Below are 17,993 nucleotides of genomic sequence, written 5' to 3' on the forward strand. Positions count from 1 at the left end.
GAACACATATTTGAAAGATCCTTTCGGACTCCACCCTAGTGGCTCTGGAGATTCGGTGTCGTGCCAGAAGCGACCGTGCCAGAAGCGACCCGTGCCGCTAGCGACCCACAAATTTCTACCGTGCCGTTAGCGACCCAAGAATTTGGAGCGGGAGGCGAATAATGAATTAACGCCGATTCAACTCTCAACAAAAACTAAACAGAATTTCACTATAAAACCATTAAAGCGATTTGCTGTCACATGAATAAATACATAACAAAATACTCCCACCACAGCAGTCCTGCAGAATAAATGTATTCCCATTTGGAGAAGAAAACTATTTTTTTATGTAAATTGTATCGTATAATTCATACGAGTATACATTTACCAACACATATCCTAAAATAAAATAAGCAAACTATAACAGTTTGTAGATTCCAGGTGCATTTATTATAATAGGACTATTTATTTTTTATTCGTTCGTGTATGTGTGTGTGAAAGTTTATGGCCATTAGAAAACAATGATAAGTATTTTTTCCAACTGCAATGTTTTGACAATGGTGGATACAAGCCGAAACATGTAAACAACCTACTATTTGAGCTGTTTTTCGGATTACAAGGTATGTAAACCTATTTATCACATTGAATATAACAGCTCAGGAGCTAGAATGGAAATGAATTATAACCAAATTACTTAAATTACCAATTACATATATTTTTTACGATTGGCGTTTTTGCTCTCTCGCATCAAAACGAAAAATGAAATAGGTACCGGGTCTAGGTCTTTCAATGAGACCTACGGTAATAGATTATTCCCTATATGGAAAAGAGTATTCTAGCACAACTAAATAAAGAAGATTTTGAGGTTTCTAGTCATAGTACGGCAGCTTACAACCCCTGATGTTGTTGACATGCTATCACGAAAAATGACTAAGACGTCTCTACTAATTCAAGGGGGGCTTGGTATACCGGGAAGTCATTTCAAGTTCCAAGATGCCGTAATAATGTTAGTGATTCTGCTATGCTATGTGAATAACGTTTGCATTGTTTGACGGACAACCCTTATTTGAATGAGATCTTAAGTCATCACTTCTCTTGTGACATTGAGTAGCTCCACATCAGTGATAAGTTTGTTTTAGTGTTTTTTTTTTAATATCTATTTTTTTCAATTTATAATATTTATTTACTGATAGAGGAATTTTCTCATGCACGGGGAGTAGCCTATGTGAGAGGGATTTCATATTTAATAACTATGTCAGTATATTATTACATAACTATGGCATAACTATAAAATTTGTACTGACAAAGTATTGTAACATAGTATTTTACTTACTGAAATAAACATGATTTTGATTTTATTTGATTAACTACCGATGTAGTAACACTTCGGCCCAGTAACATTTCGGCCAAACTCAAATTTCTTAGAAAAATAGTATCACTTCGTCCCACTCGCTTTTACAGATGATTAAATAAGCTAATGGAGTAACATTTCGGCCCGACGAAAAATTGACAAGGGTTGAGGAACGCAGTTCAGGTAGTAAGAGGTACATGACCTGTATACTTTGCAACCACCCTCTGTAACCTAACCTGTCAAATATTTTGTTGGGACGAAGTGTTACTAGTGGGCAGGTAGAGAGTTGGACCGTAGGCCACATCTGAGGGTTTCGGGCCGAAATGTTACTGGGCCGAAGTGTTACTTGGGCCGAACTGTTACGACACGTTAACTACCTCCATGTAAAGTTTTATTTAGATCTATTGAGTGGTTCCCGTGCGATTAAGTAGTATTCAAACACACATCCACCATCTCATATTTACATATTTTGATAATAAATTGAAAAATAAAGAAAATATAAGTTAATTGATTAGGTATATTGGCTCTTAAAAAATGACTAGCTGTTTGCCCGTTCTACGTATGGGAATCTTGTAGTAAGTTGAAACCTTATATCCAGAACAGGAGTTGGTTTGCATATTTAGTGTGCAATTTTCCAGATATGCTGGCAAAACTATTACTGTATAGGAATACCTATAAACCTTCGCAAATACAATATCTGACAGACTGAGAAATAAGGACATTAATGCGTTACCAACAGACATACACACACAAATAAAGAATTGGATTAAGAGATTTACTACGCTTTAACCAAAGAAAATTACAAACAAAATAATTATTTGAAAGTTTTGATAGTGCCATCAAATTTTATGATAATTGTTTTAGGCCTTATTTAAACTGTAAAATTGGTGTAAATCCGTTGGCAAATATATAAATAAGTAAATAAATACACAGTACACAAAACATTTATACGTTAACAACGCCAAGCTTTATAAATTCATGATGGTTTGCTAAAAAAATCTTTCACTAATGTTTTATAATTTTCATAGCATAAACTAACATTTTGGAGCCCAGACAGAAAACGCAAAAAATATACAATAAGACAATTAAATTTAATAAGAAATAAGGTGCAGCACTAACGATAACTATAGTTGTATACCGTAGTTAATATTATCAATTAACAAATAATAAACAATTAACATACACTACTTATTTCGCGTTGCTAAATACATAGGCTACATGAAGACGTTTCACTGGAGATACAGAACAAATATTTTCTCTTATCAGCCATTTATTATTTGACATAAGACATACACGTTGTAATACTTTGGACATACTTTGGTCGTAATAGACAAATAGGACAGAAATTAAGATGAGTTTCGTTCCTGATTTATTTGTTTTTTATTTAGATAAGTATTAAAAATTCCTCATGCCCAGGCTTCCTACTGTAAAATCTTTCCTTTTCATAAAAAAATGTTACTGTAATAATTTGTTGGACATATATAATCTTGAACAATTAATTGATCTGTTTTACTAACGATTATAGAATCCCCATGTCTTACCATAAATGACACAGTATTATAAATAATAACCCCCCCCCCAAATTAGTAAAAATAAAAACTAATGAATTATTCAGAGATTTTTATTGGTTGAAATAAGCTTTGTGACGTTGAATATCACCATAGGCTATAGTCAATAATATCACAGTTTTCTGTTGAAGCTTCCACCGGGTTACGTTAAAAAGTCAGAGCAAAATTTAAGCACATTGTCTTTTATTGTTTTCATTATTACATTAAAATAATTATATTCAATAGCCAACATTCGGTTCAATCAGTTTATTGGTTTACACGTGGTATTCATACTTACTCACAAATGTAAACACTTTCCCAATAATGTCTAAATTGGCTTAAAACTATGTTCAAATCTGATTAGAAAATGTATTGCTAATTTAGTGGGAATGACCAATATAAAAAACGCAGGAGACAAGGCTAATAATTTTAACAATTTTATTTTAATCTTCAGAGGAAAAAATATAGGTCCATGGCATGCTTAACAAATCTGATTTAAAACAATTATATCGTTAATGAAGTGGGAATCAACAACATCAAAATCACGGACGAAAACTCACATTTCCCCACTTTACCCGGAGAGAGGGATAGACGGCCGTGACGTCATAGTTCTGTAGGGGTTTTCGTGTGGAGGACAAGCCAGCGGCTGGACTGGGGGGGTGTTGCCGCAACGACTCTCTCCCACTCCACTCAGATAGAGAGAGGGATAGTCGGCCGTGACGTCACCGTTCGGTAGGGTTTGCAGTCGGGAGTCTTTGCAGTCGGGAGCCCTTGCTATCGCACCATCCCAATGTCGGTATATGTTCTGTTTTACATTATGCCTCCAAAATAATATTGTATATCAATATAGTAGTGAAGTCATACATTTTGTCTTGTTGTGTTTATACAACTATTTATTGATATATAAACTGTATGTATATGTTTCTTGTTGTAAATGGTATTGCCGTGGATCAAATAAAATAAACAGAGAATCGCTGTGAGATGTTTCATAACAAAATATGTTAGCAACAAAATTCATTTCAGAATTCTTTGTTCTGTTACTGGATATTGATTTATATTAATAAAGTATTTTATTTATTTATTTATTTCAGATTACACCATTTTACAATATTTATGTATGCAATATTTAACAGCAATAATTGAGGATTTAACATGCAGGGTAGTTAAATCCTCCTATTTTGTTCTCTTGCAATATTTACTGTAGATTTACGACTCATTTAGTCGCCGGTGCCTGACCATATGAGAGCACACACTGTGACTCTGATCCAACAAATGTAGGCTACAGTTTTTTGGGGGGTTCATAATGTCTATGTCAATAAGTGTCTTGATTTTTAAATATAAGAAATCGTAGAAGAGGATAAATCTGAGGATATGGCAGTCGCTACGAAATCTTTTAATTTAGCCAATCATCCAAGGCTTGTTAACACAATACTTTATATTAATAAAAATTGAATTTCAAGTTGACCCTCTCATGAGATAAGAATATAAGTTTTTTGTGGAATGAAAATTCTAATACATAAACATCTCTTCTAACAGACCAACTTCTCCTTTCTTTATTGTAGGTGGGTGGACTTACATTAGAGTGAGCTCCAAAAGTTTGGTTCGCATCATTCTCACATAACTAGAGCCATTGGTCCACTTTATTTGGACCGAGCTTTCCAAAACAACTCCCCTGCTTTACCCACTAGACCAGTCACAACAGTAAATTGAATAAAAATCCTCACCTGTTCAGTATTTTTCATTTGACAATCATTGTTCTCCTCAGTCAGAGTTTCCATCGACATCTTCATTTGCTCAATCTTTTCATCTTTGTCGGCAATTTCACAATTTTGTTGGGTAGCTATTTTCAAAGAGTCGGCCTGCTGTACTTCCTGCTTGTTATATTTAGCTTGGATTGCTAATAGATCTTCCGCAGTCCCACTCTTGGTTCTCAGATCTTTAGCAATATTTGTTTGGTCTTTTAGTCCTTTTTCACAAACTTTCAGTTGGTCCCTCAATTCATTTAGAGTTCTAGTTAGAATAACGATTGTTTCACACAGCGCTTTCCAGTTTTCCAGTTTCCGAAATCGCCACCGCAGCGCTTGAGCCGCGGCCGAGGAAATCGGGATTTGAGCCGGACAAGGATTATTCGCTGTTCGACCGTCGACTCGTTAACGAGAAGCCTCTCCGCACAACGAAATTAACTTCGCCAAACGATATCGATTCAGGTTAGCTACGTTTTCAGACTTTCCTACTTTCTTTTAAATATTCTTTTTCCAACATACGCATACTCGTCTGCCATTTATTTTATCCGTTTACGTTCGATTATAATTTTCTAAATTTTATTAACTTAGTTCTTGCCGACTCGTACAAAACCCGCCAGTTCCTGCCTGCCAGTGACTAGCGGTGGATATTTTTCGGCTCTTTTAAACCAATTGGCTATTAAATTACGTTAATTCGGTTCGTTTCACGATTAAATTATTACTTAAGTTACTCCAGTTAATTCGACGTTTTAATACCCCGAGACTCGTCGTCTGAGTTCTTAACCCCGTCTTTGGCGGGTGAAAGAATCGAGTCTTGGGAGCAGGCTGAGTTGAATAATCAGCTACAAAAATTAGTATTAAATTTATTTTAATAACCACTCACGTTAAATTATCCGTCCAATTATATTAATTAGGCCCCGACGACTCTGTAGGAATTGCTTTTTACATTAGATTCGATTTTATTATCCACCACCGTCTTTAGCCAGATAGTTTACAGTTTAATACGAGTATTTATATCACATTGGCTTAAGATTGAATACTCGTCGGCCCTACAGAGTCATTCTAAAAGTTAGGCAAAATTCTCCAAAACACGTTAGCGAAGGTGAGGATGAAATAGCTCCTACTGAGCGTCTGCAGGATTTCCTGAGCGCTTCTAGAGCTCTGAGCCTTCGATTAAATTTCAATAAATTGATCAGTCAAAGCCGTGACAACTTCGTATCGACCCCTGGATTTTTCTCGGCTCCTTCTGAGCACTCCGGGGAAGAAATTTGAGTGTGGCTGGTTCTAGGGGTAGTCCTAGCCTGACTTAGGTGAATACTAGTTTATTCCCCCCCTAGGATTTTGCGTCACATCTCTGGCACATCTCTGGTCGGGTTCATCGGCTGACCGATGCTTCCCAACGGGTTTCTCAAAGACTCGCAAAAGCGTTTGCGAAGCTCGGCGACGATACTCCCAATTCCCAGCTGATACTTCGTCATCTCAGCTATCACCGTCCGCTCAAAGTGTGGATCCAACCGACGCGCGGGTTGTCTACTGGCGATCTCGGTAAGCTCTCCATCGTCGAAGGCATTATTTCGGGAATTTCGTCGTAGTTGTAGTCGTCAACGTTTGAATTTCCACCGTGTATATCATTACGTGGCTAATCGATAACGTTCTGGTCGAGTAATGGTCGTCGTAGTAGTCGAAGTCGTCGTAGTAGTCGAAGTTGTCGTAAATTTCGTTTAAATATCAAAGTCAAAACCGTGTTATCGAGTCCAAATGTTCGGGCGCCAGAGATGTGACGCAAAATTCTACAAAACGACAGTACAAGGACGTGAGACCGAGGAAGCTCAGTCCCTGTTCGGGCGCCAGAGATGTGACGCAAAATTCTAGGGGGGGAATAAACTAGTATTCACCAAGTCAGGCTAGGCCTACCCCTGGAACCGGCCACACTCGAATTTCTTCCCCGGAGTGCTCAGAAGGAGCTGAGAAAAATCCAGGGGTCGATACGAAGTTGTCACGGCTTTGACTGATCAATTTATTTAAAATTTAATCGAAGGCTCAGAGCTCTAGAAGCGCTCAGGAAATCCTGCAGACGCCCAGTTGGAGCTATATCATCCCAGCCTTCGTAAAAGTGTTTTGGAGAATTTTGCCTAACTTTTAGAATGACTCTGTAGGGCCGACGAGTATTCAATCTGAAGCCAATGTGATTCAATTACTCGTAATGAACTTTAAAATAATTAGCTAAAGGCCTAGGTAAATAATATAAAATCGAATATAATGTAAGACCCAATCCCTACAGAGTCGTCGGGGCCTAATTAATATAATTGGACGGATAATTTAACGTGAGTGGTTTAAAATAAATTTAATACTGATTTTCGTAGGCTGATTATTCAACTCAGCCTGCTCCCAAGACTCGATTCTTTCACCCGCCAAAGACGGGGTTTAGAACTCAGACGACGAGTCTCGGGGTATTAAAACGTCGAATTAACTGGAATAACTTAAGTAATAATTTAATCGTGAAACGAACTGAATTAACGTAATTTAATAGCCAATTGGTTTAAAAGAGCCGAAAAATATCCACCGCTAGTCACTGGCAGGCAGGGACTGGCGGGTTTTGTACGAGTCGGCAAGAACTAAGTTAATAAAATTTAGAAAATTATAATCGAACGTAAACGGATAAAATAAATGGCAGACGAGTATGCGTATGTTAGAAAAAGAATATTTAAAAGAAAGTAGGAAAGTCTGAAAACGTAGCTAACCTGAATCGATATCGTATGGCGAAGTTAGTTTCGTTGTGCGAAGAGGCTTCTCGTTAACGAGTCGACGGTCGAACAGCGAATAATCCTTGTCCGGCTCAAATCATGATTTCCTCGGTCGAGGCTTACGCGCTCAAGCGGCCAACTCAAGTACTACTAGACAACAGCTGATCGCAAATTCACTTGTTGAGCTGGTCTAGTTTCGTCTGTCGACAAATAAACATCAGTTTGGGGTTATGTCGTCGGCGGCGTTGAATATCTGTAAAATCGGTCGGTTTAACTTTATTATGTGAAACGAAGTGCTATTACGAATAAATATGTAGTTGTGGGTGTGTTCGTGTACTTCACTGTTATCAAAAGTAGGCCTACGTTCTTTGGCCCATAGCCCAAGCTAGGGCCAACACATAGGCCTAGGATTAGGCTGTTGTGGATAAAAATCGGGTAAGTTATGGTGTTTGTTGACTAGCAATACGTTTTTACCCCCCTAAAAATTTGGTACCTTACATTGGATTGGAGTTCATCTTGGAGTTTTTTCTTAGTTTCTTCAAAATGGGAAACCTCTTCTTCCTAAAATCAGGAAAGGTATAAATAAAAATAGAGGACTTTTAAATACAATTTTATAATTTTCATTTTATACCCTAATATTATCACTTATTGAATTGATGAAGCAGGAAAGTTTGTTTCAAACGAAGTATGCATGCAGTATGAGAATGATGGTGGGTATGGGTAGAATGCTACTTAGTTTACCCTAAAGTACAAAAAACATGTCAAAAAACACTTAATAAGTGTTATTATTTCATGTGTTTTTTTGTACTTTCAGGTACCGTAGTTTAATAACTTGTACAATGCTGATTAAGAAGTTATTTACTTAAGTTTACACAACCACAAGAGATATTAAGGATTTTCCGCAATCATGGAAGACAATGATTATGTTTCTGTGTCAGTGGGACATGATGATGATGTCAACAAGACCGGGGGAGAAGTTCAGGATCTTGCCGCAATCACGGTAGACAATACGTGACGGCAGGAGATGATAATGATGTCCACTTAACCACAAGAAACATACAGTAGTTTCTGCAATCACAGAAGACGAGAGTTATGTTTTCATTACTGCGGGAGACAATGATATTCACACGATTGTTGGAAATGTTCAGAATTTTTATGCAAACACAGAAGACGATGATGATGTTTTCATGACTATGGAAATGATGCTGATGCCTACATGACTGTGCGAGGTGTTCAGGATTCTATTAGTTGGAGATCTGAATTGTTGGAGTTTTACAGTATTACCTTATTATTTAATTATCAAAACTTTCTCTGAATTATATTACTACTATCGTGAAAGCGTTTTTATAACAAGTGACCACTTGTTTATATTTTTTTGTATACCCGTGCAATATAATATGCTTTGTTAATAGGACATCTGACTTACTATTTTAGTTTTTCCTATTTCATTACTGGATTTGATTATTTATTTCAACAATTTGTAATTTGTATCTTAATTTTGACTACGGTGAACTAAAACTTAAAGATGTTACATAAAAACATGTTAATTTAAGTGAGTTGATTTATGGAAAAAAAACTTAGCACTTTGTTTTATAAAAGAATAGTGTAAGGCCTCGTTCACACGTATCGACTTTTCGCCCTGCGCCGTGCACGGCTCGGCGCCGTGCATTCCTGAACCGCGCCGTGGACCACACGACTCGCGCCGTGAATAACACGACTTGGGCTGTGCGAAAATGACTTCTTGCCACATTTCTTCAGTCTGTCAAAATGGATAACCAAACAAGTATGATATTTTTTTACTTGCTACATCGTCAAAGCAAAAGGAGGCGTAATAAGCTAAAGTGGGTACACCCTATAAACGTGCAAAGGCCAGTAACAGGAGCATTCGTTCTTTTTTTCAGTTCTATTCTTTTCTAAGAAAGAACCAAAGTAAATTTTATAATTATTTTTTCGAATGTCAGTTGCTTCATTCGATGAACTGTTAGTAAAAGTGCAAGGAGGCTTAATTATAGAAACAGAACACTTAGGCCTTGGATACGATACGAGCGGCAAGCGGTGAGCGGCAAGAGGCGAGCGGCAACCTTAGCGGCACGTAAAGGTGGTGGTGGCTATGATACAAGCCGCACATTTATAACGCTCATCAAATTTCTCCCTGTTTTATGAGTCAGTTTGAGAAAAAACTCGGACATCGGGTCTCATTTAGTTGCGTTTAAATTTGTTGAGGGTGGCCACGATGCGGCGAGCGGCGGTGAACGGCACCGCTCAGCGCCGGTCATGGTTCCAAGTCAAAAAAGATTTTCACGAAAACGCCGCTTGCCGCTCAGGGGAGTCATGCTTCAGTTAGGCCTAAAATGACAGGGAAACAGCAGCAAACATGCGATACAGGTCGATACGAGATGTGCAGTCCAGGGAATTTTTGTGGAATGACCAGCACGGAAGTTTTAAAACACTTCAGTCACCATAAAAGTATAGAACAAAGTTAGGGTTAAGTTTTTCTTTAAAGACAAAGAATTGTTAGATAGTAACAATAGTTGCAATACGTCTTGCAGGTAAGCATAGTTTACCATTTTCGACTAAACTGACTCATAAAACTGGGGAAATTTCACGAGCGTTATAAAAGTGCCGCTTGTATCGTAGCCACCACTGCCGCTTACGTGCCGCTCAGGTTGCCGCTCGCCGCTTGCCGCTCACCGCTCGCGCCTCGTATCGTACCCGAGGCCTTACTCTCAGGTTTTGCGCTAAAAGGTGTATTTTATGTATCATACAAATTATGTAAGCTGACTTCATTTCCAAATAAATCTGGTTAATCTTTACAAACGAACTTTGTGGCCCATCTTAAGGCCACTGTTTACATCACTGTTTAAAAACTAATGTTTTATAGCAAATATTACTATGAACTTGTAAACTGTTCACATAAGTTATTTATTTTTACAAATTTTTTACAAAAGTGGAAGATTCCGCCTTTTGTGATGGATGTACTACACCTCTCGAATCCAGGAAGACACTGAATAAGCAATGTCTACGCATGCGCTAGACCGAGTCAGGACGGTCCCGCGTCGACCTGTGTGAACGCATCCATAAGAGACCATGGTGTTCAAGAGGTCGAGTACGGCGCGACGCCGCGTCGTCGCTTGAAGAAGGTCGTGATGTCCACGGCCGCCGTGGACGGCACGGCGCCGTGGTCGATACGTGTGAACAGTTGCATTTACAGCAATGATATTGAATAAACATGACGTCGTGCCATACACGGCGCACGGCAGAAAGTCGATACGTGTGAACGAGGCCTAACATTTCCTCAAGCATTTTGAAAGTTTAGTATATTTTATTTTAATTATTTAACAAAATTACCAATTTTCTACATTTCTATTTTTCTAAGATAAAACTTTCTTCTAACATTTGAATACGTATTATTTTAGCTTCAATCAGTTTTTAATTCAACTCAGCACAACTCTTATCCATCAGTGCAATAGTAACTGACCGTTCTTTTATTTCCCATCTAAGATTTTTCATTGCAAAATTATTTTCAATCAGAATCTTTTCAATAGTGGAAAATTAAAAATTCTACAAAACAAATAAGACCATTACAATGATTTTCATACTGTTAAATGTATATGGATTTCAATTATCAATTAAGTATGCTTGGACTCTTAGAGATACTGTAAGAGTTCTCCAATTCCAGATATGATTCTACTGGTCGATCTTTATATGGGTTTCTTCACAAACCGACCATCATATTGATTAAGGTGGGCTCCAATCCACTAACACATTATCTCCAAGCCAAAACAATTGGTTATTGGCAGGATTTGATCCAGGACATGCAGAACAGGGGTCTAACATACCTTCTGTGCCCCAGATTTCAGGAAACATCCAATTTATGTATTAATATATTACTAGAGATCGTCCAGTGGTCGAAAACTCGACCAAAAATATGCACAGTAGAAATTTTTTGCTAGACGCGGTTGATGTATGGTGGAATATCTTTGCGGATGAACATTTTTGGCTGTGGGCTGTAGTGATCCATTGATTAAACCTAACATCGACGGTGTTAGGTTATATACATCGTTGGTGTGATCAGGTGTTCAATGTTCACATGTCAATTTTTGAGGTCTATCAAAACAAACAAACTGACATGTTGTCAATTAGGGAAAATGTTGTATTACTTACGAAAGAAATTTCATTTAAGATAAAATAAATCAATTTAGTATATGTCATTGTCTGAATTATTAGAAAACATTCAGTATATAGGCTACTGCATTTTATAAACCAAACTCGAATCTTGCTTCCTTGACCTTTTTACGGTGTGGTCCTATAGCACCGAATCCCAACCAGCCGAAAGACAAATAAGTCCTAAACTGCCGAATGCAATAGTGCCGAATTCTTTCGGCAATTTGCGACGATTTAAACTTTATTTCGGGAGTTTAGGACTCTATTGAAAATAGTTCGGCACATTAGGATTTATAAGTGTCAAATACCCGAATTGTTTTTTCTGTCCTAAACTGCCGAATCTTAATCTAGCGAAAAGATATTCACCATCAAAATGCCGAAAACTTCCTTTGACGTAGTACGACTTAAGCGTCCCAAATCGCCGAAAGATCTATTTGTGTTAATTTGTCGAAAGAATGCATTAAAAGTCGTAATCTGCCGAACAATAGAACATTCCCCCTTCTTAAAGGGGAGGAGCAACAGGAGGGATCGGGGGGTAACAACATGGCATCGGTGCCCAAAGTCTCCGCCCACAGCAGCGTTTCCCCCCACCCCACCCTAGTACATTCGGATTAACTTTCGCCAAGCACAAAGTATTGTAGTTGTCTTGCTATTCACCGATTAACGAGTAGACGTCTACACACATGTGTCATATTCCGTTCAACATATTTCATTATAGTACTTACTGTGTAGAGGAGTGGAATTTCTAAATCAGATGGCAGTAGACACCCTAGTTAGTATTTCGCACTTTTTTCAATACTTCAGCATGTAGCTACAAATAAATAAAAGGTTAAAATACCTGATTGTTGTCTTGTGGCCCAAAGTATTGTCCTATACGGATCCAACGATGGCGCTCGCGCTGAATTGTACATAAGCCACTAGGACAATACTTTGGACCACAAAAGTGACAATCAGGTATTTTAACCTTTTATTTATTTGTCAATCAGTTGGTCCAGAAACACCACAACAAAATACGAAATGTAGCTACACTTTATTTCACTGGGTTTACTCAGACTTAAGCATGAGAAATCTTAGGTGTAAGAAAACAGGTTATAATTTAATAAAAATGGTTGTAATACAACGGTTTGTAGTAAAATATAATTGACGTTATTATAGTAACCAACCAAAAGAATTCCAATTGAAGCAATATGACAGACTAATAATGCAGGATATCGAGTAGTATTTGAGTAAAGTGTAAAAATTGTTACTGCTGTTTAAAAAGAATAATGAGTAAAATTTGTATTTAATTCGGTAACAATTGTGGTAGGCTATATAATGTTGGCTACCTACCTTAACAATTTCGAATACACATGGAAAACTTTAAATGCGGATATGTGTAAATCAGGGAAAAGATTGTTAATAACACTCTATAACAAGGTCAGCTTCTGAAAATGGTAAAATATTTATCAAGAAGTGTTTGTTATTTCAAACTGTTATTAACAGCGTGAGCATTGCGATAAGTAACGTAAGCTTTTATTTCGATTTTTTTAAACTTATAGTAAATTAGGACTTACATTAGTTTTAAAATACCTTCTGTTTTACCAGTACTAAAGATTGCTTGATTTCTAACAAAAGATTCATTATTTATATATAGTTAATTAGAAGACGAAAAGCCAAAAAAAAAAAATTCTATGTAGGGTTAATAAGTCATTTAAAACGAAGGAAAAAGTAAGGAATGTTAAATATTAAAACTGACTTTTCAGAAGACGGGGCATTGAAGCCGCGTGATGTTGGTACCAATGGCAACGCCTAGTAAGCGGCGGTCAGGTTGCCAGCATAGATACTAAAAAGGTCCCGAACGCCCCCTGACCGCCTCTACACCATACTATCAAGCATAATGTTACAGTATAAGGGTTCAAGTTACGGGAAAAATTGAAAGGAACACTTATGTTAGTGTATTGTTCTGCACATTTTCTGTTTTCGTAAACTTCTCTAAAGAAAACAGAAGCAGCTGCAACAATAATGAGCTAATAGCCCAGTCAATAAAGGAAAAAATATTGGTTTGTCGGGAGTAATTAGATAAAGGATGATTTTTTCATGGGTGATTGTTCATCACATAAGGAACAGTACCGGGGGACCGAGCCTTGTTTTGGTTGTGGCATAGACTAACCAACACCAAGTAGACTTAACATCCAATTGTAAATTTTGAAGCTCGGTTTAATAAGTGTCTAGTTCTGTCCAGTGCACTGTCGATGTCATGTTTTGTTTACAATTAAAACTTGTAAATTATAATTAAATTTAACTACTATTTGTTTCATGTCCCAAAAATTTCATTTATAAATAAGTTTATCTAAATTAATAAAAATTGTCTTCATTACATTCCATAGAAGTCAAGCGCTCTTATGACTTATTAACAGTATAAACGTTGTTAATAAACTTTTTAGTAAGTAAATTAAATATGAAACCTTTATTCACACGTGTATATACAGGGTGTCCCGTAACTCTCTGGACACTTGTATATAGCGTTATTCCTTAGGTCAAGACAAACACATTTCACCATAGGAACATGGGTCTGTGGTGTCTAGTTTACCGACTGTCAGTATTTATGTGTTTTTTACAAAAAAACTAATAACTCCTAAACGGTTTGAGATACAGCTTTGATGTTTTGCAAAAATGTTAATCTTATTAAGACCTATTACCGTTAGAAATTATACTAAAAAATCATTAACCGTTTCAAAATGGCGGCCATTTAAAATATTTGATGCCAAATTTCACGAAACCCGTTAACTTTACAAAAAAATTGCAAGAGACAAAAAAGTTTGTAAATTTTATGTAGTTTTCAATGATACCTGATTTGTTAAGATCGGATAAATAATAACAGAGAAATGTCTTCTTTTCTAAACGCATGACCACTTTTCTCCATTTAAACAATGCTAATCAACGTAAAATGAGTATTAGCATTGTTTAAATGGAGAAAAGTGGTCATACATTTAGAAAACAACACGTTTCTCTGTTATTATTTATCCAATCTTAACAAATCAGGTATCATTGAAAACTACATAAAATTTACAAACTTTTTTGTCTCTTGCAATTTTTGGAAAGTTAACGGTTTTCGTGAAATTTGGCATCAAATATTTTAAATGGCCGCCATTTTGAAACGGTTAATGATTTTTTAGTATAATTTCTAACGATAATAGGTCTTAATAAGATTAACATTTTTGCAAAATATCAAAGCTGTATCTCAAACCGTTTAGGAGTTATTAGAGTTTTTGTAAAAAACACATAAATACCGACAGTCGGTAAACTAGACACCACAGACCCATGTTCCTATGGTGAAATGTGTTTGTCTTGACCTAAGGAATAACGCTATATACAAGTGTCCAGAGAGTTACGGGACACCCTGTATAGATGCATGTTATAATTAAAACAGTTAAGTAACAAATAGTTGGCGTTGTCTATAGATACAGTTAGCGGTACCGTAAATATAACTTTGTAAGGGTTATTTCGTTTTGGAGGTTATGTTTCTCCACAGAAATCCATTTAATATAATGTTCAATATACTTTAATACTATTAAGCATCAAGTAGTGGGCATTGATTATATATCCAGTCAGCGTTACCTTCAAATAGCAGTTGTAGAGGGTAAATTCGCTTCGTTGAACTTCATTATATGAAATTTAGATAGTTAAGCCTAAAATAGTGAAGCCTAAAATAGTGGGCATTGATTATATCCAGTCAGCGTAACCTTGAAATAGAAGTTGTAGAGGGTAAATTCGCTTCGTTCAACTTCTAAATATGAACTTTAGATAGTTAAGCATAAAATAGTGGGCATTGATTATATATCCAGTCAGCGTTACCTTCAAATACAATTTGTAGAGGGTAAATCCGCTTCTTTTAACTTCTCTTAATGAAATGTAGATCTTTAAGCATAAAATTGTGGGCATTGATTATATAACCAGTGAGCTTTATCCCGAAATATAAGTTGCTGAGGGTAAATCCGCTTCTTAGAACTTCTCTTAATGAAATGTAGATCTTTAAGCATAAAATAGTGGGCATTGATTATATATCCAGTCAGCGTTACCTTGAAATAGAAGTTGTAGAGGGTAAATTCGTATCGTTAAACTTCTCCTAATGAAATGTAGATCTTTAAGCATAAAATTGTGGGCAATGATTATATATCCAGTCAGCGTTACCTAGAAATAGAAGTTGTAGAGGGTAAATTCGAATCGTACTTTAACTACTTTAACTTACTTCCATTTAAACAACTAGCGCTTTGACGGAAAGTCAATCACACTTTTGCAGTAATGTATGGTACTTGACATAATTGGCCAGAGGGCCTAATTGTTTTTGGTTGTTTAAAATTATAAAAATTGAATGAAGTTTTTTACTTGGATTGGGTTATCATAAAACTTATATATATATAATGTAAACAAATATAATCATATTATCATAAACAACTTAGGTTGTATATGATAGACCAAACTAACATTACCGCCCCAGAACATGGTGGAAGGAAAAAAATGTTTTTTCCTTCCACCATGGCCCCAGAACGCTGTGTAAGGATGGCCTCCGTATAATACGAAAGTACCAATATATAAGTTATAACAATGCTTTCTAAGCCAAGCTAGATTGAAATTCATATACTAAGTTTGTTCCAACAACAAAACCTTTACATTGGTCCCAATTGTTTTTTGCTGAAGATATACTATTCATTTATTAAATTTGACAAGTAGGCTAATTCAGTAGCTCAAAACATAGTTACAATGGCTTTTAAACTTACAGTAGCTCATCGTTAATATAAGTTAGGCCAGTAGCAAGTTAAAAACTTGAATGATCAATTTTTTTAGGAAATGATTATATTGTACCTAAGCGTTAAAGCGTTAAAGGCTATGTAATAAAACCCCAAATTCAGGCCTCTAGATAAATGAGATTTTGTAACAGTTTCTTTTTGTCAAATAAGTAACCTTGATTTGTTTATTCAATATATCGGGCTTACAAAAACTTAAAATATAGGCAAATTAAGTTAAATACTACAGCATCAGCATTACAAATTGGCTCTGTCTTGTGTGTAACTTAAGTCCACAGTGGCCCAGAGCACTACCTTTTTTCATGACCACAAATAAATTAACTCAATTTACTATGCTTTCTTACAGCAATCCCTGATAGACTTTTCCAATACCAACAATCACAATAGCCTACCTTCTTTCTAAGAGTAGCCGAATATTGTATTGAGTAAGTAAATTGAAGGTTTGCCTATTGCGTAATTTGATGAGTTGGTTTATTTGCCGCAATGGAAATCTTTCATTGTATGGTCAGTATTTTGTCTTGGCTTGCACTGTATGATATACCCTAACCTAAGCTATTTTATTGATAATTTAAGTACTTTGACGATTGTGATGTCAAATAATTTTAAGTGGAAAGTTAATGATACATATTCCTAAGTTAAACATAAGCTCTTTTTTTACACTTACAAGGTTAGTAATATGTAACAAGTAGATAAACAATGGTTATATCTTCTGGGTTCAATAATTAATCAATGGCCATATTGAGATTCGAGTGGAGATGACTTTGGTGGGTGACGTTGATCTGTTTGGCCCTGGTCTGGTCCTGGTGTCTGACTGAAGTTAGTTATTATACTGACCGCTGTTCGGAAGGGCGCTAGTGAACGGGTGAACTTCCTGGGCTGGCAGCGATGGCCGGCCATGATGTACTCTTGCAGCGTATTGGTTGTAGATCAGCCAATCGGACACGTCGGTCGGATGGTGGGGCTTCTATTGTTCGGGTGGTTGGCATTTTTTTGTGTCAAATAGCCGAAAGTAAGTTTAAATCGTCTTAAATAGCCGAAAACAATAAGATTCGAGAGTTTAGGACTTATTTCACTTTCGGAGCTGTTGGAATGATTCTTAATTCGATACTTTAACACGTTTGTACTGTTTTTTCGATGGATTAGGATTTTAAAATATATATTTCGGCAGTTTAACACAAACATCTCTTTCGGCAATTTAGAACTTTAAATTGTTATTCCGTCGAACGTGATATTCGGAGAATTGGGACTCAAAACACAATTCGGCACTATAGGATTCGGTGCTATGGCACCTTCTCCCTATCTACGTTTTCAGAATCGTAAATCATCATTATGTCCCAACAGTTTATCATGTGTATCCCTGTTTATAATAATTATTACTGTATCAATGTTCATTTTGATATTAATTTTGAGATTAAATATTTTAATATCTGCTCGTGTTAGGTAAATTAATTATTAATTCAAAGCAACCATCACTTAATTTTAAGGAAATAATTAAATAACAATTTATTAATTAGTTGATTTGGAATTAGGAATCACGTCTCTATTTCACAGTAAAGATTCTCTAATGACAAAGTGATTTTTTTAAAGTAGAGTAAGTATTTAAAACTATTGTCAAATTCCAATAATATATTATGCCAGTTTGTTTGTTTTGATTTAACCTCAAAATTTGACACAAAATGAAC

General features: G+C 36.2%; 1 protein-coding gene across 4 annotated transcripts in view; it reads right to left on the reverse strand.

Annotated features, from left to right (window-relative positions):
• LOC129002136 (coiled-coil domain-containing protein 186-like) overlaps positions 1-17,993 on the reverse strand; it is a 77,697-nt gene that overhangs the window by 31,184 nt on the left and 28,520 nt on the right. For all 4 annotated transcript variants that reach the window (XR_008491542.1, XR_008491543.1, XR_008491541.1 and 1 more), the window contains one exon: positions 7,862-7,924. Coding sequence is in view for 1 of the 4 variants with exons in the window: in XM_054429735.1 (XP_054285710.1) it covers positions 7,862-7,924 (63 nt within the window). In the remaining 3 variants the exon portion in view is untranslated. The remainder of the gene's footprint in view (positions 1-7,861; positions 7,925-17,993) is intronic.

This window comes from Macrosteles quadrilineatus, unplaced genomic scaffold (assembly GCF_028750875.1).
Source record: "Macrosteles quadrilineatus isolate MER2022 unplaced genomic scaffold, UCM_ALF_1.0 Scaffold_9__3_contigs__length_116548681, whole genome shotgun sequence".
In the NCBI taxonomy this organism is placed as follows: domain Eukaryota; kingdom Metazoa; phylum Arthropoda; class Insecta; order Hemiptera; family Cicadellidae; genus Macrosteles; species Macrosteles quadrilineatus.